We start from the raw sequence: 25,787 nt of genomic DNA on the forward strand, positions 1-25,787 counted from the left end.
GAATGGGTACAAAGCACTTGAACAAGACAACAAAGCACTTGAAGCAAGGTCGTTCACAAAGACCTTCTTCAGCATCAGCACCCAGAGTTAGGAGCATTGGCACAGAGTTTGCCGTGTGGGCCCCTGCACACAACCACTGCCCGGGTTCTTCATTGCTCTGCATTTCCAACTTTGGGACTTGGAAGACCAAGACTACTGGTGTTGTTCTTTTTCATAGAACATAGAACAGTACAGCACATGAACAGGCCCAATGGTCAACAATGTCTGTGCCAAACATGATGCCAAGACCAGCAATTAGACACCTGCACATATCCATATCCTTCCATGCCCTGCATATTCATGTGCTTATCCAAAAGTTTCTTAAATGTCACTATTATGTTTGCCTCAACCACTATCCCTGGCAGCACATTCCAGGCATTCACCACCCTCTGTGTAAACTTGCCCGCACATCTCCTTTAAGCTTTGCCCTTTTCATCTTAAAGCTATGCCCTCCAGTATTTGATTTTTCCATCGTGGGAAAAAGGTTCTGACTGTCCACCCTATCTATGCCTCTCATAATTCTATCAGGTCTCCCCTCATCCTACGATGTTTTAGGGAAAACAATCCAAGTTTGTCCAACTAAGGAGCCTATACCCCTCCTCTGCACTCCTTCCAAAGCCTCCACAATTTTCCTCTAATGAGGCAACCAGAACTGTATGCAATACTCCAAATGGGGCCTAACTAAGGTCCTATAAAACCGTATTGTGACTTTCTGACTCCCATGCTCAATGGCCCAACCTATGAAAGCAAGTATATCATATGTCTTTTTCACTACTCAGCTTGTGATGCCACTTTCAGGGAGTGGTAGACTTGGACCCCAAGATCCATCTGTATATGAATGCTGTTAAGGGTCATGCCATTAATTGCATATTTTCCCTTTACATTTGACCTCCCAAAGTGCAATTAAATATCATTGGGTCAGATTCACCACAACAAACTTGACCAACAAAGTTGCTGAGGAAGCCTGTGCCAGCTAGCCAACACCAAATCCTTCTACTTGTGAAGTCCCATGTATGGCTATCAAATGCTGCTGCTTGCTATGGAACTGCTCGTATTTATTATTGACGACTCTATGTTGCAACATTTCTGTGGTAACGCATTGACAATATTAATTCAGATATACAAAAGCAAGTTATCAAATATCCAAATCAACAAATGAGCACTGAACAACTACAGCTGCTTCACTGCCGCAGCAGATTGGCAGAGCGACAGGTTCATGTGAAGAGAAACACACTGAACTCTTTACACTGGCTGGAATCCAACTGAGCAAGTTCAATAGAGCTATTAAGCAAAAGCCCATCTAGGAACATGGAACTCTGACAGTTGTAGTGCTGGAGGAGGCTACAGTGAGAGGGTGAGCCAAGGACATGCAGAGATTTGAACACAAGGATGGAAATACTCAATAAGAGTTTTTGTCAGATCAGGAGCCAACTACAATGAGCATGAATTGTGAACAACACATCTAAACAGGAGGCAGCAATTCAGCCACTTGAGCTTATTTCACCATTCATTGGTATTATTTTATTATTGTCACATTCATTTCATTTATTTAGATCATTTGGACTATGATTGATCTGTATCTCCATTTACCCACCATGGCAACATAATTATTAACACCTTAACAAAAATCTATGCTGAGATTTTAAATTGATCCATCTAAATAGCCCTTTTGGCGCGCTGCAGTTTTTCATAATGGTATATGCAAACAAATCCTTTCTGACCGCACCTGAATGGTCTTATATTGAACAGCAGAGCTAATAACCACTTTAAATGCAAATATGCATCATACTCTTGCACAGAGTAGCTGAATGAATTTACTACTAACTTTCAAATAGAGTACAAAACAAATTAACCCAAGTATCATAAAGTTCAAACATACAAAATCCATATAATAAACATTCGTGGTGTTAAAATGCTATTTTCTATGCATGAAGAAGTTAGGAATCTAGTTGGGAGCAGAGATTTGGGTCAACCTAAAAATCTCAGAACAGAGAATGACAGATTCCTTTGCTGTTTGTTAAACCAGGAAATTTGAAACTAAGTCTGAAGAAGGGTCTCGACCCGAAACATCACCATTTCCTTCTCTCCAGCGTCTCCATTTCCTTCTCTCACTGGCTACTCATTTGACAACACCTTACAATGCCCTCCATAATGTTTGGGACAAAGACCCATTGTTTATTTATTTGCCTCTGTACTCCACAATTTGAGATTTGTAATAGAAAAAAATCACATGTGGTTAAAGTGCACATTGTCAGATTTTAATAAAGGCCATTTTTATATATTTTGGTTTCACCATGTAGAAATGACAGACAGCGGTGATTATACATAGTCCCCCCATTTCAGAGCACCACAGTGTTTGGGACACAGCAATGTCATGTAACTGAAAGTAGTCATGTTTAGTATTTTGTAGCATATCCTTTGCATGCAATGACTGCTTGAAGTCTGCGATTCATGGACATCACCAGTTGCTGGGTGTCTTCTCTGGTGATGCTTTTCCAGGCCTGTATTACAGCCATCTTTAGCTTATGCTTGTTTTTGGAGCTAGCACCCTTCAGTTTTATCTTCAGCATATAAAAGGCATGCTCAATTGGGTTCAGATCGGGTGATTGATTTGGCCTCTCAAGAATTGACCATGTTTTACCTTTGAAAAACTGCTTTGTTGCTTTAGCAGGATGTTTGGGATCATTGTTTTGCTGTAGAATGAACCGCCGGCCAATGAGTTTTGAGGCATTTGTTTGAACTTGAGCAGATAGAATTTGTCTATACACTTCAGAATTTATCATGCTACTACCATCATCAGTTGTATCATCAATGAAGATAAGTGAGCCAGTACCTTCAGCTGCCATACATGCCCTGGTCATAACACCCTCACCACCATGTTTCACAGATGAGGTGGTATGCTTTGGATCTTGGGCAGTTTCTTCTCTCCATACTTTGCTCTTGCCATCACTCTGATATAAGTTAATCTTCATCTCATCTGTCCATAAGACCTTTTTCCAGAGCTGTGGTTGCTCTTTTAAGTTCTTCTTGGCGAACTGTAACCTGGCCATCCTATTTTTGCGGCTAACCAGTGGTTTGCATCTTGCAGTGTAGCCACTGTATTTCTGTTCATGAAGTCTTCTGCGGACAGTGGTCAGAGACAAATCTACACCTGACTCATGAAGAGTGTTTCTGATCTGTGGGACAGTTGTTTGTGCATTTTTCTTTATTATAGAGAGAATTCTTCGGTCATCAGCTGTGGAGATCTTCCTTGGTCTGCCAGTCCATTTGCGATTAGTAAGCTCACCAGTTCTCTCTTCTTAATGATGTTCCAAACAGTTGATTTTGGTAAGCGAAGGCTTGGCTGATGTCTCTAATGTTTTCTCAGGCTGGTACAGTTTCTTCCTGCATCCCAAAACCATGCAGAATTTTAATTGGCCTTTGTAAATTTCCCCAGATGTTTAAGGAAGTGGTAGAATCTGGGGGAATCAATGGGAGAATAAAATGGAGTTCATGTCAGACCAGAACAAATGGTTGGTCTTGATTTAGTGGCTGGAAGGCCTGTTCAGTAAAAATCTTCTATCCCTTCCTTCCCCCCCTCCCCCCCCCCCCCCCCCAGAGCTCTTGCTACACAGGGAAAGTAATGCGCTGTTTGGTGTTGAGCTGTTGGTCAGACCAAATATCCAAAGGGCCTGTTCCCGTACTGTCCTACAATAAATTTTCATCTAGATTTTTGCATTTGATAAGGTCCCATATAGGAGATTAGTGGGCAAAATTAGGGCACATGGTATTGGGAGTAGAGTGCTGACATGGATAGAGAAGTGGTAGGCAGACAGGAAACAAAGAGTAGGGATTAACAGGTCCTTTTCAGAATGGCAGGCAGTGACTAATTTGGCTCGGTGCTGGGACCGCAGCTATTTACAATATACATCAAAGATTTGGATGAAGGGATTCAAAGTAACATTAGCAAATTTGCAGATGACACAAAGCTGGGTGGCAGTGTGAACTGTGAGGAGGATGCTATGAGAATGCAGGGTGACTTGGACAGGTTGGGGGATTGGGCAGATGAAGTTTAATGTGGATAAATGTGAGGTTATCCACTTTGGTAGCAAAAACAGGAAGGCAGATTACTATCTAAATAGCGTCAAGTTGGGAAAAGGGTATGTACAACAGGATCTGGGGGTCCTTGTACATCAGTCTATGAAAGCAAGCATGCAGGTACAGCAGGCAGTGAAGAAAGTGAATCGCATGTTGGCCTTTATAACAAGAGGAATCGAATATAGCAGCAAAGAGGTCTTTCTGCAGTTGTACGGAGCCCTAGTGAGACAACACCTGGAGTATTGTGTGCAGTTTTGGTCCCCTAATTTGAGGAAGGACATTCTTGCTATTGAGGGAGCGCAGCGTAGGTTTACAAGGTTAATTCCCGGGATGGTGGGACTATCATATGCTGAGAGAATGGAGCAGCTGGGCTTGTACACTCTGGAGTTTAGAAGGATGAGAGGATATCTCATTGAAACATACAAGATTGTTAAGGGCTTGGACACGCTAGAGGCAGGAAACATGTTCCCGATGTTGGGGGAGTCCAGAACCAGGGGCCACAGTTTAAGACTAAGGAGTAAGCCATTTAGAACGAAGACGAGGAAACACTTTTTCTCACAGAGAGTGGTGAGTCTGTGGAATTCTCTGCCTCAGAGGGCAGTGGAGGCAGGTTCTCTGGATGCATTCAAGAGAGAGCTAGATAGGGCTCTTAAAAATAGCGGAGTCAGGGGATATGGGGAGAAGGCAGGAACGGGGTACTGATTGGGGATGATCAGCCATGATCACATTGAATGGCTGGCTCGAAGGGCGAAATGGCCTACTCCTGCACCTATTGTCTATTCTATTTTACATTAAAGACCATATTTTTGTTTACATGTTGCTATGATTGAAAGGAACGCAACATTATTTCTGTCACTATAAGGCATTGCAGGGCGAGAGTGGAAACCAAAGTCTATTCACGCAACCAGCATATCAGCGCCATTGCTTCTCCGTTATCAGTGGACCTCGGTGAATTAATTGAGTTATTGACGGAATTGGTATTTCTCAATAATCATAAAAACATAAATTACTATTTACAATAATAAGGGGGGACCTGATGGTGGGCCGCGGAGTTCAAAGGGGGAAATGGCGGGGGGTGGGGGGGATGAGTGGGAGGGTTAACTTGTGCAACGGCAGGAAGTAGATAGGATTGTTGGGTACTTTTGTAACTTTGTCGGCGCAAACACTTTGTGGCGACACTTGTGTACTGCCTAGGTTGTATGTAAAACAAAGCAATTCACTGTACCGAGGTACCCTCAGTACATGTGACAATAAAATATCATTCCTTCATTCATTTATGAAATTAGCTATCAGGCACCGTGAAGTTGAAACACTGTTTGGGAATCTGTGTGTCTCTAAATCTGATGCAATTGGCGCACGTGAGAGCCAGCCATGCCAAAAGCTGTGTGGTGCGAGTTTCACCACTCAGACGGATTGCTGCGTTCCTTCAGGGGTTTGGCAAGGGATTGTCGAGTGATGTCCCTGCAGCCTTACTGTGAGATGAATGGTGGGTTATTTGCAAGTCAAACGATCCAAAGCATTGTCCTGTTACAGCCCACCCTCCCCCACCACTTCCTGCTAGTTTCCTCCCTCTGGCTTCACAATCCACAACTCTTCAAACATGTCTCGCATCTTCAGTTCTTGTACATGGCCTTTTTTCCAGCCATCTGCTTAACAAAAAAATGTTGCCTCTGTTGACCTATTGCCTGCCATGCGTTGCCCTTTTCCAGCTTTTTTCTCCCACCCTACAATACGTCTGATAAAGGGTCACAAACCGAAACATCATCTATTCATGTTCTCCTGGATGCTGCCTGGTCTGCTGAGTTACTTGAGCAATTTGTGTCCTTTTGTGAAACCTAATGGTATATGTAAGACAATTCAAAATCTCTTTATGATTTAGAATCTCTCAAGGCACTTGACGATATCTGGTACATTAATGAAATAGCAATAATGTATAGTATTACCACCGATCATTTGATACAACACAAATAATCCCTTTATTATACACAAGGTGCATCACAATTACCTCACTGTTTTGGTGTGAATCATTTATCAGATTTCCTTCATATATAATGAACAACATGTAAAATAATCCCGGTTCTCACTTGCTTTTCACAATATCAACCATTCTCTCTATTTACAAAGCTCAGAGACAATAGTTTACCCTCAGCCATAAAAAGACACGCTAATTCACCTGATCTCAAACCTGTTCCTATTCTTTATCAGCATGCACAACCATGCCCAAAAATCTCATTTTCAAAAAAAAGGGACTTGTTTTGCATCTGCAATATTTAGCTAAATACAAATAACACACACAGTAAGCAACATTAAGTTTTAAAGTACAACAGAGAACACAAGCTAAGCAGGAATATATGGAGCACGCCACTCATTTAATGCCAATTAGCATCAACAGCAGAATATCCAAGATTTGCTGATCTAATTTCATCGTTTTACGGAACAGAAACAGGACCTTCAGTCCAACAAGTCGACCAAGACGCCTATCTAAATTAATCTCGTTTGCTGCTGTTTGGCTACTATCCATATACTCGTCCACAAGTTTAAAAAAAAAACATTATCACTGTTCCTTCCTCTACCATCTCCTCTAAATTTACCTTTTCGTGGTGAATACTCTTCAGAGGCACAAACCTATGACTCTTACGGTCTCACTTAAAAATTCGTAAACCAATTATGTTAATAATATAGTTATTAAACAAATCGAGTCTTATTCAAAACTATTCACCTTTTTTCAAATGTATTCAAATCTATAATACCACTCTGAAGAAACATAAGCTTGCAAATGATATTCTATCCATTAAATGGAAAGTTCCACAGGCATTTATTGAACATCCACAACCCCTAGCTGCAAAACATAGCACAATAAAATATACAGTAATCCACAATCACAACTGTGATCACAGTGACCAAATATAGCAATAAGGTACAATAATGTACAATAATGTACATAAGACTTTATATTAACCACCTTTGGTCACATCTATTACAATGGACAAAACAAACCGATAGTTGCATAAAAGACAGAATAGAAGTCGTCAATTTCTCATTGTCACAGATTTTTCAAAAACAATGAAAACAAATCTAGAAATATTTGCTTGATAAACATTCCTGGAAAATACTTGAAGTGGACAAAAGTGTTGGAGAAACTCAGCGGGTGTGGCAACATCTATCGAGCGAAGGAAATAGGCAACGTTTCGAGCCAAATCCCTTCTTCCAACCAGAACTTGAAGTGGACGTTTTGTAAATTGAAAAGCCTGCACAAAATGCATCGTGGAAGTTTTAACTCAGTGTACTCCTGTGCATTGAGAGTGGCACATTACTTTTTGTAGTAAAAATAGCTTTTGAAACTGGGACAGGTATTCCAAAAAGTCAACGGCATAGAGCAAAACATCACACATTAAACATCCATAAAAGAAAGAATTACATGGTTAATGTGATTCTCCCTGTTAGACAATATGCCACAAGGAAGTATAGTATCAAGATTTGTTTTTTAAATTAGCTACAAATTGGGCTTGGCTTTTCCGTTTTTAATTTTGGTTCACTTTCAAAGCCAGCATCAGAGCGCTGTATCCTGTTTGACCCGACCTGCCACCAAGACTCCTAGCCTGCAGGATCAACCTTTTTAATATCTGGAGGACCAAACATGCTGACCCTCTTCACCCAAACAGTGTCCCACCAAGCAGGGTGGGCTCAGAGAAGGGAGTAAACCTCTGGTAAAGTAAAAATACCAACATAATTAGGAAAAATAAGCTGAAGAAGCTTTTTTACCTGTACGATCAATGGGCCCATTTAATAGAATGAGGTCATAGAGTCAGACAGCAAAGAAACTCGCCCTTCGGCCCAACTCATCCGTGCCGATCAAGACGCCCCCCAACTAAGCTAGTCCCATTTGACAGCATTTGGCCCATATCCCTCTAAACCTTTCCATTCCATGTACATGTCCAAGTGTCTTTTAAACATTGTTATTGTATCTGCCTCAACTACCTCCCCTGGCAGCTCATTCCATATACGCACCATCCTCTGAGTTTACAACTTGCCCCTCAGGTTCCTATTAGATCTTTCCTTTCTCACCTTAAACCTGTGTCTCAAGAATCTGATTCCACCCAGGGTAAACGACTGTGAATTCACCATATTTAGTTTTAGTTTTAGAGATACAGCGTGGAAACAGGCCCTTCGGCCCATCGAGTCCACGCCAACCAGCAATCCCCGCATATTGACATTATCTTACAGACATCAGGGACAATTTTTACATTTACCAAGCCAATTAACCTACAAACCTGTACGTCTTTGGAGTGTGGGAGGAAACTGAAGATCTCGGTGAAAACCCATGCAGTCACGGAGAGAACGTACAAACTCCGTACAGACAGCACCCGTAGTCGGGATCGAACTGTCGGGCTGCAAGCGCTGTAAGGCAGCAACTCTGCCACTGCGCCAACATGCCTTCCCGTCAGGATTTCATGTACCTCCATGCGGTCACCCCATAGCCCTAAGGTCATTATATGTTTGCCAGCCAGTCATCAGTGAGCAGTGCATCAGGCCCCTCTCCAGCACAACAAGCTTCTGCCGCTAATCTCACTGGTGAGTCCACACACACAGCAGATCGTGGGATTCCACATTTAGTTAAATGTGCTGACGTCCAAAATGAGCCAAATTTCAAATGGCTGGCAGCCTACAGTCCTCTATGGTACCACCAACTATCCATCAGCTAGATTCCTCACTTTGTTTGGCAAGTTCAGATATTTTTAGTTATTAAAAATAATTCTATACATAAAAGTATACATCATAGAGTCATACAGCACGGAAACAGGCCCTTCGGCCAACTTGCCTAAGCCGACCAAGATGCCCCATATTCACTAGTCCCACCTGACTGTGTTTGGGCAATATCCCTCTCAGCATTATTAATTAGTATAAGGCTTATTAATTGTCATATGTACTGACCACAGAACAATTAAATTCTTACCCACAGAACACAACAGACCCATAAACACAATACACAAAGATAATACATAATAAACAAAAATACAATAAATTAATAACCACTATACTAGTAATGAATAACAAATCATAAAACCTGTACATTCAAAGTGGTTGACTACCTATGTTTTTGCTATTCTGTGTTTCCACCCTGCCGCAAGTTAATCTTTCCTGTCACTAACTAGTTCATTCTATGACATAATCACAAACACATGCTATCAGTCAGCAGTCTACACACAACATCCACATTTTCAAAGCACAATTCTTCAGTAAAACTGTGTGGTTAATATAAACTATAAAGTTAACAGGTACTTAATGATGTTAAAATAATTCTACTGCGTTGTTTTCAATAATCAGCGATAACCAAAAATCAAACCCTATGTCTAACTAAGCATCCTGCATTTGTAAATTCTCTTGCAGGAGAAATTTTAGTCAAAAAATAAAATGCAATGGTGAAGCCAACACGCAAATTGCCCCAACAGTTCAAAGTAGTTACCTGACAGCTTGACTTCCAGTTTTCGAATTTGGTCATTTCGTCTTAGCAGCTGAGACAACAAATCTTCTCGAGAACAACTGCTGTCAGAGGCCTGACAAGAAAAAGAGGGGGATGTTTTAAATTGCTGATTACAGTTTTAATCCTTCTTAATAAATTTTCTCTGACAATATTTTTGCAACCCATGTGCCTTTTGTTGGAAACAACGATCTGTGTGATAACTCAGTAGTACTTTGCCAAATGTCAACATGGCAACAGCTCCATGTAACTCAACATCGGGTTTCCTACAGTCACTGGTTTACCCAAATCCACATCTTAACTTAATCCGTTTCATATGAGTTTTGAGTTTTAGTTTAGTTTAGAGATACAGGGTGGAAACAGGACCTTCAGGACCAGGTAACTACTTTGAACTGAGTCCACGCAAGACCATCAATCACCCACCCGTACACTAGTTCTATGATATCGCACTTTCGCATCCTACACACTAGGGCCAAATTAGAGAAGCCATTTAACCTATAAACTTGCATGTCTTTGGAATGTGGGTGGAAACCCACGTGGCCACAGGGAGAACATACAAACTCCGCACGTACACCACCCAAGATCAGGATTGAACCTGGATCTCTGGCGCTGCAAGGCAGAAACTCTATCACTGTGCTGCCATGATATGTTTTAATGCTTGTGTTAAAACCCCATTTTTTTAAGTCAACTCTCATGTTCACTTTTAGTATTATAGATAACAATCAGGCAAAAAACTGTAACAGGTAAATTTAGAATGGACATAGGGAGGGGGAATAAAGAAATATCAGTTTCGGAAAACAAAAACTGCATTTATTTGGCATATCAATAAAATAAGTGAAGTATTATGTACAATTATTTATCACATTTTGTTCACTCAATTGCACAAGCTCTAAGATGTGCCTTTTTGAAATTTATATCATCTGTTTCCAAAACCAGCCAACTCTGTTCCCTGCTCGACAGAGGTAGTCTTCTGCAGTCCACAACACTGAGATAGTCACGCTCTTCCAGTCCTGAACATACCCCCAATTTTAATCACTTCCCTTTCGCATACATGCTTTCGGCATGTGAAAGCATAAAAAAGAAAAAGACTATTCAACTGAGGCTATCAAGAAAAGTTAAAGATCGTATTAAATTACAGGGAAGGCAAGTAATATGACCAAAAAGGAGTACGCATGAGGAATGGTTAAAGTCGAATTCAGTAAAGGAGGGCCAATGGCATTGATAAAGAGTAAGCTAGGAAGGAACATAAAGGCAGGTTTCCATCGATGCGTGACAAGGAAAAGATTAGATAATATTAATGTGTATTTCTTACAGACAAGGACAGATGAAACTATATTCAGGGATAAAGAAATGGCAAAGAAATTTCAAAATAGATAAGTGTCTGTCTTCTCAGAGGACACATTATTATCTATGTGGTAGAGGGTACTTGGGGAAAATATTCAACTAAGTCAGCATGGATTTATGAAAGGGGAACCATGTTTGACCAATGCTCCTGACTCTACAAAACATCACGTTGTGATTTACACCAAACCGCAACACAGGAGTTTCCCTATTGCATTCTGAAAGTAAACATTTTGTACAATTAAATAAAATCAAAGCCAAACATAAGACTCTGTGACATTCTTTGCCTCTGAAAAGTTTGCTGGCATGGAGAAGTCATGTGCGTCAAATAAACAGAAGCCACACTTTGCACAAAGCCATAGATGTGTGTTCAAAGTTCATACGGAAACACCATATCAACAAAAATTCAGTTTCTTTCATTTACGTTTAAGCTAAAAGAAAGTATCAGAGATGTTTTTTAAGTCGTCAAGTGAAGACTTGCAAATCTAAATACTGGTAAATAAACAAATGAGTCAAAGTTGTTGATCATGTCTAATATTAAGTCTAATGAAACTTGTGTTATGTCAATTAAATTAATCATGATGTTTATTAATTTCCTGCTTCGATTAGAGATTGGCAACCTGCTAATCAGAATACTAATCATAGCATGAGGATCAGTCCCCTGGCATGTGAAATACAGTTAACTATGTATAGTTTTTATTTCTTGATCACTCATGAAAAGAAAAGCCTCCTTTAAGACAACATTTTAAAACACTAATATTCTTCATATTCAATGCTTACTTAGAGCACAATAAAACAATCAATTAACTTTAGAAGCATTGATAAAAATAACATAAAAAATAAAAGACAGAGGAATAGGGCAATACAGTGGGGCAATGGTAGAGTTGCTGCCTCACAGCACCATTGATCCGGGTTGATCCTAATTACGGGTGCCGTCTGTACAGTTTGAACATTCTCCCTGTGACTGAGTGGATTTTCTCTGGGTGCTCTGGTTTCCTTCCACACTCCAAAGACGTACAGGTTTGTAGGTTGATTGGCTTCAGCAAAAATCGTAAACGGTCCTTAGTGTGTAGGATAATGCTAGGGGAAGGGGCAGTAGCTGGTCGGCGCAGACTCAGTGGGCAGTAGGATCTGTTTCCACACTGCAGCTCTCAAGTCTAAAGTAAAATCTAACATGCTGTTTGGCCTCTTGAGTCTGCTCTGCCACCTCAACAATATTTTGACAGATTCTCTGCCTCAACACATTTCTCATCATTCTCCCAAATTGAAAGATTATTCAATCTTGGTTTTGATTGAAATGAACTACTGTGCCAGCACAAGAGTAAAGAATATTATATATTTCATGTGAAGAAGAAAAGATTAGTGAAGACAAAAGTAGGTCCCATACAGTGAGAAACAGGTGAATTAATAATGGGAAACAAGGAAATGGCAGACCTGTTAACCAAGTACTTTGGTTAGAAGATAATCACAAAATGCTGGAGTAACTCAACGAGACAGGCAGCATCTCTGGAGAGAAGGAATGGGTGACGTTTCAGGTCGAGACCCTTCTTCAGACTGAGGTTCTTTGGTTCCGTCTTAACTAAGGAAAACACAAACAATATCCCAGAAATACTAGGGGACCAAGGATCTTGTGGGAGGGAGGAACTTACGGGAATCCATATTAGTCAGGAAATGGTGTCAGGTAAACTGTTGGGACTGAAGGCAGGTAAATTCCCAGGGCCCGATGGTCTGCATCCCAGAGTACTCAAGCTGGTGGCTCTAGAAATCGTGGATGCATTGGTGATCATTTTCCAATGTCCTATAGACTCTGGATCAGTTCCTGTGGACTGGAGGGTAGTTAATAAGTGGGTAACTCCACTTTTTTTGAAAGGAGGGAGAGAGAAAATATGGAATTATAGACCAGTTAGCCTTACATCAAAGAGTAGGAATTAATGGGTCCTTTTCAGAATGGCAGGCAGTGACTAGTGGGATGCCGTAAGGCTCAGTGCTGGGACCCCAGTTATTTGCTATATATGTTAACAATTTAGACAAAGGTGTTAAATGTTGAAGTTTGTGGATGACACAAAGCTGGGAGTGCGAGCTGCGAGGAGGATGCAATGAAGCTGCAGGGTGACTTGGATAGGTTGGGTGAGTGGGCAGATGCATGGCAGATGCAGTATAAAGTGGATAAATGTGAGGTTATCCACTTTTGTGGCAAGAACAAGGCGGCAGATTATTGTCTGAATGGTGTCAGATTAGGAAAAGGGGAGGTGCAACTTTTTCCTTGTACATCAGTCACTGAAAGTAAGCATGCATTTACAGCAGGCAGTGAAGAAAGCAAATGGCATGTTGGCCTTCATAGCAAGAGGATTTGAATATTGGAGCAAGGAAGTCCTACTGCAGTTGTACAGGGCCCTGGTGAGAACACACCTGGGGTATTGCATGCAGTTTTGGTCTCCTAATTTGAGGAAGGACATTCTTGCTATTGAAGAAGCGCAGCGTACGTTCACCAGATAAATTCCTGGGATGGCGGGACTAAAATATGGTGAAAGAATGGATCGACTGGGCTTATATTCACTGGAATTTAGAAGGATGAGAGGAGATCTTATAGAAACATATAAAATTCTTAAGGGATTGGGCAGGCTAGATGCAGGAAAAATGTTCCCGATGTTGGGGAAGTTCAGAACAAGGGGTCACAGTTTAAGAATAAGGGGTAGGCCATTTAGGACTGAGATGATGAAAAACTTTTTCACCATGAGAGTTGCGAATCTGTGGAATTTGCTGCCACAGAGGGCAGTGGAGGCCAATTCACTGGATGTTTTCAAGAGAGAGTTATATATATATTATTATCAAGCCCCCCCCCCCACCTTATGTTTTACGGAAGCCTGTGTTCATTCTTCTAAATCCTAATCGGATAGAAGACCACCAACTCATTATCTCCCATTATAATCTATATTACTAAAACTTTGTTCTTGACCGGTTTTGGCGATCTGTGCTGCGATTTCCGAGAGAACGCCGCCACCTACGGCCGTCATTTTTGGCCACCTCGCTCAGAGCCCCCCTCCACCGCATGTGTGCCGAGGATTTTTCCAGTCGATGAAAATTGACAGAGATATTAATGAATTTACAAAATTCCCCATTCTCTCTGCTGCCCCCGCTGGCGGCAGGGGGGGGGATGGACTATAAAACCAGTAAGTGGTGTGCCTCAATTAGTCTGCAAGCTGGAGGAAGGTAGAGGGTCACGTTTCTCTGAGCTGTGAACAACACTGAACACATGTTCACACAGCTGTGAGTAAGTACCCTTAATGTGGTTTGAAAATGAAAATATGGTTAAAGTAAAAAAGCACTGCCTGCAAATGGTTGTTTGGGGGGTTTGGGTTGAAATAAAAAGGCACTCTCTCTCACCCCCCCCCTCCCCCTCCTCTCCCCCCCCCCTCCCCCCACCCCCCCCCTCCTCTCCCCCTCTCCCCCCCCCCCTCCTCTCCCTCCCCCCTCTCCTCTCCTCTCCTCTTCCCCCCCTCTCCTCTCCTCTTCCCCCCCCTCTCCTCTCCTCTTCCCCCCCCTCTCCTCTCCTCTTCCCCCCCCTCTCCTCTCCTCTTCCCCCCCCTCTCCTCTTCCCCCCCCTCTCCTCTCCTCTTCCCCCCCTCTCCTCTTCCCCCCCTCTCCTCTTCCCCCTCTCCTCTCCCCTCCTCTCCTCTCCCCTCCTCTCCACTCCCCCCTCTCTTTCTCCCCCTCCTCCCCTCCCCCACCATCCCTCCCCTAAAACCCCCTCCCCTCCACACACCCCTACCCCCTTCCCTTCCCCTCCCCTCACCTTTCCCCCTCCCCTCACCCCCTCCCCTCACCCCCTCCCCCTCCCCCCCTCTCCACCCCCACCTTTCCCCTCTCACCCACCCTCCCTCTTCTCCTCCTCGCCACCCCCTCTCCCTCTTGCCCCTCTCTCTGTGTCTCTGCCTCTTCTCTCTCTGCCCTCACTCTCTACCCCCCTCCCCCCTCTCTAGATGTGACTGCAAGTTGGGGGCTATGCGTCAGTAGATAGAGTGGTTATGGGGTAAAAGGAGCAAATTAATAATATTAATATAATATCAAGGGGGGTAATTAGCGTGAGTGCGGGGGGGGGAGATAGTTAGTGTGTGTGACGCTGCATGCCGCCTCCCCCCCCCCCCCCCCCCCCCCACAACCGCACGTTGGGGGAACAGACCCAACGGGTCTGCACTTGGTCTAGTAAATAATAAATTTTCTATCCTCAAAACCAATCTGCCAAATCTTCCTTCCAGTCCCTCAAAAGCAACATCTAATTTTGGGACAGACCAAAACTTTACACAATATTCTAGTTGTAATATCATCATGGCCTAATAACTAAGCTGATTGCAACAACATTACATATGAAGATTAATTTGATTGCAAAGAATTTCTCAGGTCAGGCAGTATTTGTAGAGGGAATGGACAAACGTGTTTCGGGGCAGGTTTCCACTTTGGATTGATTGCAGTAAAAGAGAAAAGGCTGGAAAAGAAGTGGGGCGGGACAAAACCTGGCAAGTGATATTTGGATACAGGTGAGGGGTGTTTTTGATTAGCAGATGAGTGGACAAAGGCAGAAAAAGAGGTGGGATGGAACGAAGAGTTTGTCCTGACCTCACACTCACCCTTTTTCCAGCATTCTCTTCCCCTCCACAATCAGTATGAAGAAGGGTCCCGACCCGAAACATCATCTATCCAGAGATGTTGCCTGACCTGCTGAGTTACTCCAGCACTTTATGCTCTATAAAGATGGTTAACTGGTTAATGAGCAGTTGTAGAGCGAGAGCCAAGACAAAAGAGTGTGGGAGTTGCAAAATGCAGAGCAGGAATAATGCCCTGTTAACTGCTTGCCGTACCCAAGTGTTGGCATTTAGTGACTGGTTTACAACAATATCAGCTTATTTTGTTCATATTTAAACAATACTTCATCTTTCTGGTTTTCCTTTCCACTTTGCACATAGGCATCTGCCATGAATACGTCCACTTGTTCAACTCTTCTACATCATGTTGGTAACTCTTCCTTGGTCTTAACGCAGTAGCAATGGTAGGTTAGGGCATTTCTGCAGGATGTGGGAAGTCAGGGAGATTTCCAGTGTCTGTGAGGACTATACCTCTAGTGCTTCCAGCTGCAGCTCCTGACTGACCACATGAGGGAACTGGAGCTGTGACTGGACAACCTCAGGATTACCCAGGGGAATGAGAACCTCATAGATAGAAAGTTATAGTGAGGTGGTCACACATAAGGTAAAGGCAAAAGGTAGGTGGGCGACCATCAGGAAGAATAAAGGGAGTAAGCAGAGAATGCAGGAATCTCCTGTGCCCATTCCCCTAAAAAACAAGTTTACCATTGGGCAATCTGAAGAAGGGTCCTGACCCGAAACATCACCAATCAATTTTCTCCAGAGATACTGCCTGACCAGCTGAGTTACTCAAGCATTTTGTGTCTATCTTTGGTAAAAGCCAGCATCTGCAGTTCTTTTTTATTACATTATGCCATTTTCAACATTGTTGAGCTGATGACCATTCAGGGAAGAGCAGTAGTCATTTCTGTAAGATCTACTTTCAGGATACTGATATCAAGAACAAGTTTCATAAGGTGAGAAAGAAAAGATTTAATATGACCTTGAGGGGCAACTTTTTCATACATTGGGTAACGGCATTTAGAATGAGCTGTCAGAGGAAGTAGTTGATGCAGGTGCAATAACAACATTTAAAAGACATTTGGACAGGTGCATGGATAGGTAACATTAGAGAGGTATGGGCCAAACATGGGTAAATTGGACTAGCTTAAATGGGACATCTTGGTGGGCATGCATGAGATGTGCTGAAGGAGCTGTTTCCATGCTGTTTGATACAATGACGCCTTTACATCTTATCAATTCCATTCAATTTTAGACATCACTTCACTCACATCCGCCATGTCATTAAAACCTCCTTCTTTCACCTCCGCAACATCGCCAAAATCAGACCCTCTCTCACACCTCCCGCTGCTGAAAGACTCATCCATGCCTTCATCTCCTCCCGACTGGACTACTGCAACTCACTTCTCCTTGGCATCAGCTCCACCTACATCAACCGACTCCAACTGGTCCAGAACGCAGCCGCCCGACTCATCACCCACACCAAATCCTGGCATCACATCACTCCAGTCCTCAAACAACTTCACTGGCTTTCCATCTCCCACCGGATCACCGACAAAATCTTGGTCCTCACCTACAAAGCCCTCCACCATCTGCCCCCCCCCATATCTCACTGACCTCCTCGCCCCCTACCAACCCTCACGGTCCCTCAGATCCACATCAGCCGGTCTCCTCTCCATCCACAAATCCAACCTCCGCCGTTTTGGGGACAGAGCCTTCTCCAGGGCAGCTCCCAGGCTCTGGAACTCCCTCCCCCAACTGATCCGCAATTCCGTGCCCCTCACCATCTTCCAGTCCCGCCTCAAGACCCATCTCTTCACCTCTGCCTATCCTTAGCCCCACGTCCCCCTCCCTTTTCATCTGTGCTTGAATTGCCTCATATTGTGTTTTGAATTGAATTCTGTCTCTAATTTGTGTACTAGTCATGTCTCTACTATTTATTTCATTCCGCTTACATGTTTTTCCTCTACTTGCTAAATTTTTGTAAGGTGTCCTTGAGACTCTTGAAAGGCGCCCATAAATAAAATTTATTATTATTATTATTCCAAGCTGCAGGTTCCAATTGTATTCATGTATAGCCTACCGCTGACTGGATTGCATGCAACAGAAAGTTTTTCACTGTACCTCGGTACACGTGACAATAAACTAAACTAAACTAAATTTCAAAATTACTTACCCTACTCTTCTCTTGATCCTGGAAAGAAATAATACTATTGTCCCAGAGTGTGAGCAAATAAATTAATATCTTTAGCATCATATAGCATCTTATGCTGGTGAGGAGGTATTTGGCACATTGGTCTGTATTAGTCGGACATTAAGTATAGAAGTTGTTACGATTGTACAAGACATTGACGAGGTTGCTCTTGGAGTATTATTTTCAGTTTTGGTCACCCTGCTATATGAATGATGGTATTAAGCTGGAAAAGGTGCAGAGAGGATTTATGAGGATTTTGCCAGGACTCAAGGGACTGAGCTTAGGGAGAGGTTAAATAGGCAAGGACTTTATTCCTTGGTGCTCAGGAGGTTGAGAGATGATCTTATAGAGATACATAGAGATGTATAAAATCACGAGGGGGAATCGATAGTCTCTTTCCCAGGGCTGGGGAATCAAAAACTAAAAGGCATAGGTTTAACGTGAGAGGAGAAAGATTTAATAGGAACCTGAGGGGCAGTCTTTTCTCACAGAGGGTGGTGAGAATATGAAACAAGCTAACAGAGGAAATGGTTGAGGCAGGTACAATAAGAACATTTAAAAGACATTTGGACAAGTACATGTATATGAAAGATTTAGAGGGATATGGGCCAATGGGAGCAAGTAGGATTGGCTTAGATGAGGCATCTTGGTTGGCCTGGACTAGTTGGGTCAAAGCGACTGTTTCTATGCTGTATGACTCTTTGACTTTCCTCCCAAAGTTTTGTATCCAATTTCAAGGGGTGGGAGATTGCAACCTTCACGTGGTCCACCCTGTTTCGACGAATGCAATCAACCTGGCGTGCACAATCAAATAAGATCAAATAGAACAAGTTGTCCTACAACTTTAGGCTGTGCACGCCGTACGCAAGAAGAAGTATCCAATTTCATCATGAAACCCAATGGTGTTTTTGTGACATGTGTTTAGCTGAAATTATACAGCATCCAACAAACTGCATTTTTCTCATAAATTTGAACACACATCAAACCGTGGAAACGGAGATGCCATCAGCCTATCAAACCCCCACATGCCTGTGTTCACTTATTACCTGCCATGCTTTGTCCTGCTTGTCCTCACTTCCAGCTTTCTTTCCCCCCTACAACAATCGGCCTGAAGAAGGGTCCCGACTGTCACCTATCCGTTCTCCAGAGATGCTGCCTGTCCGCTGTTACTCCAGCAGTTTGTGTAGTTTTTGTAGACCAGCATCTACAATTCCTGGTTTCCACACTATACGATTATTTAGCCTATATGGGGCCTGTTCCTCAAAAGAAGCTGTTCCATCCTTACTTTAGTTATCTTTATATTTATCCTAATAGAAAGTATCTGAAAGCATGCTGAATTAGATATTACTTTGATTTCAACACCTCTATATTATACAGTTTATTTACATTACACAGCCCTCTTCACTCCAAAGTAAGGGCTTCAACTCTGCAAGCTTACATGCAGGTCATAGAGACATCCAGCATGGAAACATGCCCTTTGGCCCACAAAGTCTTCGATGACTATCAACCATCTATTCACACTAATATCATTGTCGTCACCAAGATTCCCACCCAGCTATTCACGAGGAATTATGTTCACAGCAGCCAATTAACCTGTCAACAAACACGTTTTTGGGATGTGGGAGGAAACGAAGCACCTGGAGGAAACCCACATTGACACTGACACACAAACACCACACAGACAACACCCAAGGCCAGGATTGAACATGGGTTTCTGCCGCTATGAGGCAACAGTTCTACTAGCTGCGCTACTGTGCCACCTTAAATTAAGATGAAACTATCATATACAAATAGCTCCAATATTGAAAGCTATGTAGATATGAAGTAAATTCCTCAAAGAGCATGTTAAAGACGCTATATTTGTATGCTTCAATAGTAATAACGGGCAAGCAGTAAAGGAAAACCACGCAGACAGCACCCGAGGTCAAGATTGAACCCGGGCCTTTAATTCATTACCTCAGAAGGCTGTGGATGCACAACGATCAGGGAGATTGATAAACCTTGGACATAAAGAGACCCAAGGGATTTGGGGCTGGGTGAAAGTGTGAACTTAATACACAGGAAAAGTCCATATGCCCGCACCTACTTTGAGATTCAGGCTGCTGAAATTACTCTCTGTTTACAAAGCTTCTCAGATTTATTCTCTGGACACATTAAATAACTTACGAACTGACAGAAATCACCATACATACAATGTCATCTCCCGAGTCAGCTCCTGCTGAGGTAATGGAGTCTCTGCTGACTGATCTTGGGATCCGGCCCACGCCAGACTTTGGGGTATTAACCGCCTCTTCAGCAATCTTCTTTTTCAGCTTTGCAAACATGGTTCCAGGTGTTTTTCCTTTTGAGGGGAGTTCCAATTCATTCACAAGCAAGTTTGCTTCAAACACGAAGTTCTTTAAATTGATCCGAAACACTGGGGTTTCCACTTACAAGGTGTTTCAACTGTACTTGAAAATATAATGCACTATGTTTGGCTTTTCTACTTCTTAACAACATTTGCCTTTATAATCCATTGCGAAAATGTCCATTGCATCGTAATAAGCACCTGTCAGGGGAAAAAACAATAGATCAGGAAAATACCATTACTGCTGATCTTCAAAAAATTAAAACAGGGTTTGAAGTTTCATCGTTAGCACAGCTGGAAGTTTCATCTCAAAGTAACTATACATGGCCAGGAGCTTTATGTTTCTGCTTCTCTTGCAGTTGTAAGGACCCCAAGGATGATGATTCCTTGGGAAGTGGTGTGGGAGGGAAAAAGAGAGACATTTTAAAATCATTAATCTAATTCATCTTACGATGTGCCATCCAAAAAGACACATAGAAGGTTTAAAAGACCTATAAAACATTTCACTTGCAAGTCAAAACTGCCAGCATCAAAATCTGGAATAAAAACAGAAAATTGCTGAAAAAACTCAAAAATCAGGCAGCAGCTGCAGAACAAGAAACAGTCAATCCTTCAGTTCACGGACCGTTTATAAGAACTACTTATTTTTCTCCAAATGTTGCCTGACCTGCTGGGTGTTTCAGGCATTTTCTACTTTTACTTCACGCAATGCAGCTGTTTTACTGGACAAGCATTACAATAATCTAGATTACATGCTGAAGTCTCAGGAATGGGAGAACTACATAACAGTGATTCAGTCTAACAGCAGAACCATCACGCTGATTTTATGACGGACTTTTTATCGTAGTAAAAAAAGTAATTGAAATGAGCATTATCAAACGAGGGCCACAAAAGAAGCTTGTAGTGGAGGCAACCATGCAACAAGAGGTGGGTTTTGAAGAGTTTATTACAGGAGGGAAAGTGAGGTGAAAAGTTTAAAGAGGAAATTCTAGAATTATAGCTTCAGTAGCAGATATCATGGACGACCTTGGTAACGCAGTTGACAGTGTGATTGTGCAAATGGTAACATTTGAAACCTTGGATGTTTGTGTAACTGAAAAAAAAGTTAAGAGATGGGCAGTAGCAAGGCCATGCAGGGCAGGATTTTTTTTAACTTTAGTACAGTATACAGTATGGAAAGAGGGCCTTAGGCCCAATGAGTCCAAGCCAATCATCAATCATTTGTTCACATTAGTTCCATGTTATCTCACTTTCGCATCTACTCTACACAAGAGGTAATTTTACAGAAACCAATTAACCTACAACCCGCATGTTTTTGGGATGTGGGAGGAAACCTATTTGGTCACAAGGAGAAGGTGCAAACACCATCACTTTGACAATATTGGGAGGTGCAGTCAGAGTAACCTTGCTATATGATATAACTTTATTTATCCGAGGAGGGAAATTGATCTGCCAGCAGTTATATAACACAAAATACACAAAACATGAAATTAAAGTGACGAGTGGAAAGGATTGAGGATGTGCAAAGATTGGGTAGGAGGGGGTGGGGGGGGAGGGGAGTCAGTCTACACCATAACCGAAGGGGGAGGAGTTTGATATCCACAGGGTGAAAGGATATCCTGTGGCGTTCTGCACTGCATCTTGGTGGAACCAGTCTGTTGCTGAAGGTTTGGGAAAGAACTGCAGATGTTGGTTTCCATCAAAGGTAGACACAAAATGCTGGAAAAACTCAGCAGGAGGTGCTGCTTATCCCGCTGAGTTACTCCAGCATTTTGTCTACCTGTTGCTGAAGATACTCCTCGGAGTGAGATTTTTAGAGATGATATAAACTGAACCCACGGAAATAGGTGATACCAGTCAAGTGGCCGCTTTATCCTTGGAGAGTTGTTGGAGCCACACTCATTCAGACAGGAGGAGAGTATTTATTGTGTTTATGGTCAATGGTGATGTTTAAGATGTTGATTAAGATGGTGAGTAACAAAGTGATGATAAGTTGAATGTCAGAGGTTGATCAGGTTCTCTCATGTTGCAGATTGGAGATTGTTTGGTTCTTTTGTGGCACTTATTGGTATTATTGGTCACTTATCAGCCCATGACAATGTAATGAAGGTTTTGCTTTAATGAAGATAGCAGAGTCAGGGGATATGGGGAGAAGGCAGGAATGGGGTACTGATTGGGGATGATCAGCCATGATCACATTGAATGGCGGTGCTAGCTCGAAGGGCAGAATGGCCTACTCCTGCACCTATTGTCTATTGCTGCATGCAGAATGGACTGCTTCATCTGAATGGAACTGAGTTTTATCCCCAATCGTCAGACAATTTCAACACTTTTGCCCTTGTGATGGAAGGATGGTCATTGCTGAAAATGTTTGGGCCTTGGATGCAACGTTAAGGAACACCTGCAGTGATGTCGTAGGGGCTGAGATGATTGACCGCCAACAATCACAATCATCTTCCTTTATAACAGGTATGATTGCAGTGTTTTTCTCTTAATGTCCACTGATTTCAGTTTTAATGAGGTTCCTTGATAAAATTTATTTCAAATGTTGCCTGAAAGGCAGTCAGTCTCCCCCTGTTGTGCCAAAATGAAGAGATCTGGAGCCAAACAAAAGACAAACTGCATCTGGAGTTCATTGTTTCTATATCTTTTAATATACCATTAGTTTGGGAAACTACAATTATCACCCACTCAGGAGGAAGAAAGGGGAAGAGGCAAGGAAATGCAGATGCTGATTTACCAAGGAAAGACACAAAATACTGGAGTAACTCAGTAGCCTACTTCTTCAAGCTAAAGAAGGGTCAACCCCACGAGTCACCTATCCATGTTCTCCAAGGATGCTGGCTGACCCCTCTGAGTTACTCCAGCACTTTATGTCTTTCCTAGGAAGAGAGGGGAACCTTCTAAATTTAATAGTATTTAAGATGAATAACCAGGGCCGTATCCAACTTTTGGCTGATCATAAAGCAAATCTAGTTGGAATTCTTGAAGAACACACTGTCAGGTGGTATCAATTGAATGTTTGGTGTGGAAAAAGTGGGGCAAAGGACTCTTTAAGTGGTGTTCCAATGTGAACTGTATTATGGCCACAGGATGACACATGGGGCTTGGAAGCAAGAGAGAATTGTTTCCAGGTTCAGATGCTTAAGTGAAATGCACCATTGGTGGCAGGGTTGATATTTTCATAAGGAGTTAGCTTTAACAAGTGCAGATGTGGGAAAATGTTTAGTTACACACTTTGCATCAGCGTCGTGCCCACAAATCATCAAAAGCAAAGACAAAGCAAATGCACAAATGTTCCTGTCCAAAATGATTGTAATTTTTCTAGTTTTTCCAATTTTTTGCATTAATCTTCTGAAATCTGATATTTATCACTAACCAGAGCCTTATCAAGTACTCACATCGCATTTGACAAGGCTATTAAACCTACAAGATAAGATAATTTTATTGATCACATACACACCTAGGTGTATTGAAATGCTTCTTGCCATGCAGCACATAAAGAAAGAATACAAACATAACAATAATAAAGAAATTTAAACATAAAAACATCCCCCTAATGGTTCCCTAATAATATTAGTACCAATTAATTGGTTGTGCTGAGAGCATCGGGACATGGGACATTTATTGCCACACCCTTGCATTAGAACTGAGCAAAAGCAAGGCTCCCATAGATGCCATGAGAGAATCACAATACAGCAGGAATCACCAATAGATCATAGCAGGAATGGCATTAGTTTAATGTCTCTAAAGGACATTGGATGAAAGTCACAATAAAAATCCATTAGTCAACCTTTTCTTAGAACATGGTTAACTTGTGCAAAGATCATCTTCATTTTCATTCCAATCCACAGTAAAATTTCCATAGGTGACAAAAACTGTTTAATATTAATTATGGGCATTTTAAAAAAAGCACATTCATTTAGCCAGGAATAAGGACAAGAAAACGAACAGTGTTTTCAATGCATTCCAAACATCACAGGATTGAAAGAGCATCAGGTGTTTTTTCAGTCATGAGTGGCAAGGGTGGGGGAGAAATTTGGGTAATGTGTGTAAACAGTATTAAATGTTTGTACAGCCCCCGCGAATGTCGGATTATTTTTTTGCACGGTTCCTGTATTGTATATATTTATTACTTGAATAAAGTCTATTTTGAAATATAAAATCATCATAAACTGTTCAGGTCTTTCACTGTATTCATATAAATCATGTAATTGTTACGTGGCGGGTGCATGGTTTGCAGTGTTTGAAAATCTTTACATTTCTTTGCCAAAAGTCACCAAAACAAAACATTAAAAGGAGAAACTGTCTGTGAACTACAGCTGACAGCCCGGAGAGTGGCAGGGAGGCCGGCCAGTGGGAAAGCGCAGAGGCGCGGGCAGGACGTTTACTGGACGGCGGCCAGAGGTTCTGCACCAACCGGCCACCGCCGGGCGCGTTGGGGCGGGTCCCGCGGGTCAGCCCGGAGCCAGACGGCGGGGCAGCGGCCTAGCGCCGGTCAAATCCCCGGTGCGGAGTGCGGGCTTGGCGCTGCAGCCGCTAACGGTCCAGCCGGCGACCGCTCGCCCGGGACTCGGATGTAAAACAGCCCGAGGTTAAGAGGTTGAACACCAGCTGCCGACGAGCCCACCCGGTACCTGACTCCGCCTCAGCAACAACGCTCCCGGGGCCGCCCCGCTCCATCGCTCGCTGGTCGCCTCACTTCACTTCAGCCGATGTGGCCGCTACGTCACCGCCCCGCCTCCTCCCCTCCGGCGACCAATCAGAGCGGGCCTTACACATGCGATTGGTCGTGTCCCCCTGTTGTTTCCGGGCACCTGATTGGTGGCGGGCTCGCCTCCCCGCCCCTCCCTTCCAGCAGCCAATGCGAACTAACCTTACACAGCGACTGTTCGTGTCCGCTGTCTCCGGCCATCTGATTGGCGACGCCAACAGTCAATCAGACCGCCAGAGGGCGGGCCTGCGACGCCGAGGCGTTCAGACTGACGTCAGGAGTGGAGGCGCCGGTCGACAGGTCACGGGCTCCGCCAGCGCTGTTATCTTTCACCGTACAGGGCACGGGAGGTTATGTTGCAGTTGTACAAGACCACATGTGAGGCCACATTTAGAGTATTGTATCGGAAGGAACTGCAGATGCTGGTTTACACTGAAAGTAAACACAAAATGCTGGAGTAACTCAGCGGGACAGGCAGCATCTCTGGAGAGAAGGAATGGGTGACGTTTTGGTTCTTGGTCCTCCAAAATATTCCAAATGGAATTTAAACTGGAGGTGGTACCCCCTCTCCTCCCCCTCCCCTTTCTCCTCCCCCTCTCCATCTCCCTCTCCTCACCCCTCTCCCTCTCCACCCCCTCCTCCTCCCACCCCCATCCCTCTCTCCCCCACCCCCCTTCCCTCTCTACCCCACCCCCTTCCCTCTCTCCCTCCGCCCCCTTCCCCTACCCCTCTGTCCCTCTTCCACCTCTCCCCCTACCCCTCCCTCCCCACTCTTCCACTTCTCTCCCACTTACCCCACCCCTCTCCCTCCCCCACCCCTCTCTCTCCCCCTCCCTCCCCTCTCACCCCCACCCCTTCCCATACCCCTCTGTCCCTCTTCCACCACTCCCTCCCTACCCACTCTTCCACTTCCCTCCCCCCTCCCACTCTCTCTCCCCCTCCCTCCACACTTCCCC

General features: G+C 43.2%; 1 protein-coding gene across 4 annotated transcripts in view; it reads right to left on the reverse strand.

Moving 5' to 3' along the window:
* Positions 1-24,867, reverse strand: part of golga1 (golgin A1) — a 69,855-nt gene extending 44,988 nt beyond the window's left edge. For 3 of the 4 annotated variants that reach the window (XM_033048621.1, XM_033048620.1, XM_033048619.1), the window contains exons 1-3: positions 24,755-24,867; positions 19,963-20,318; positions 9,581-9,671 (exon numbers count right to left, since the gene is read on the reverse strand). In XM_033048621.1, the coding sequence (XP_032904512.1) occupies positions 9,581-9,671; positions 19,963-20,094 (223 nt within the window). In that variant the 5' untranslated portion in view covers positions 20,095-20,318; positions 24,755-24,867. Of the gene's footprint in view, positions 1-9,580; positions 9,672-19,962; positions 20,319-24,754 lie in introns of those variants that run through there. The other variant, XM_033048622.1, reaches the window with a different exon arrangement.
* Between the last annotated feature and the right edge of the window lie 920 nt (positions 24,868-25,787).

This window comes from Amblyraja radiata, chromosome 32 (genome assembly GCF_010909765.2).
Source record: "Amblyraja radiata isolate CabotCenter1 chromosome 32, sAmbRad1.1.pri, whole genome shotgun sequence".
NCBI classification, from domain to species: Eukaryota; Metazoa; Chordata; class Chondrichthyes; order Rajiformes; family Rajidae; genus Amblyraja; species Amblyraja radiata.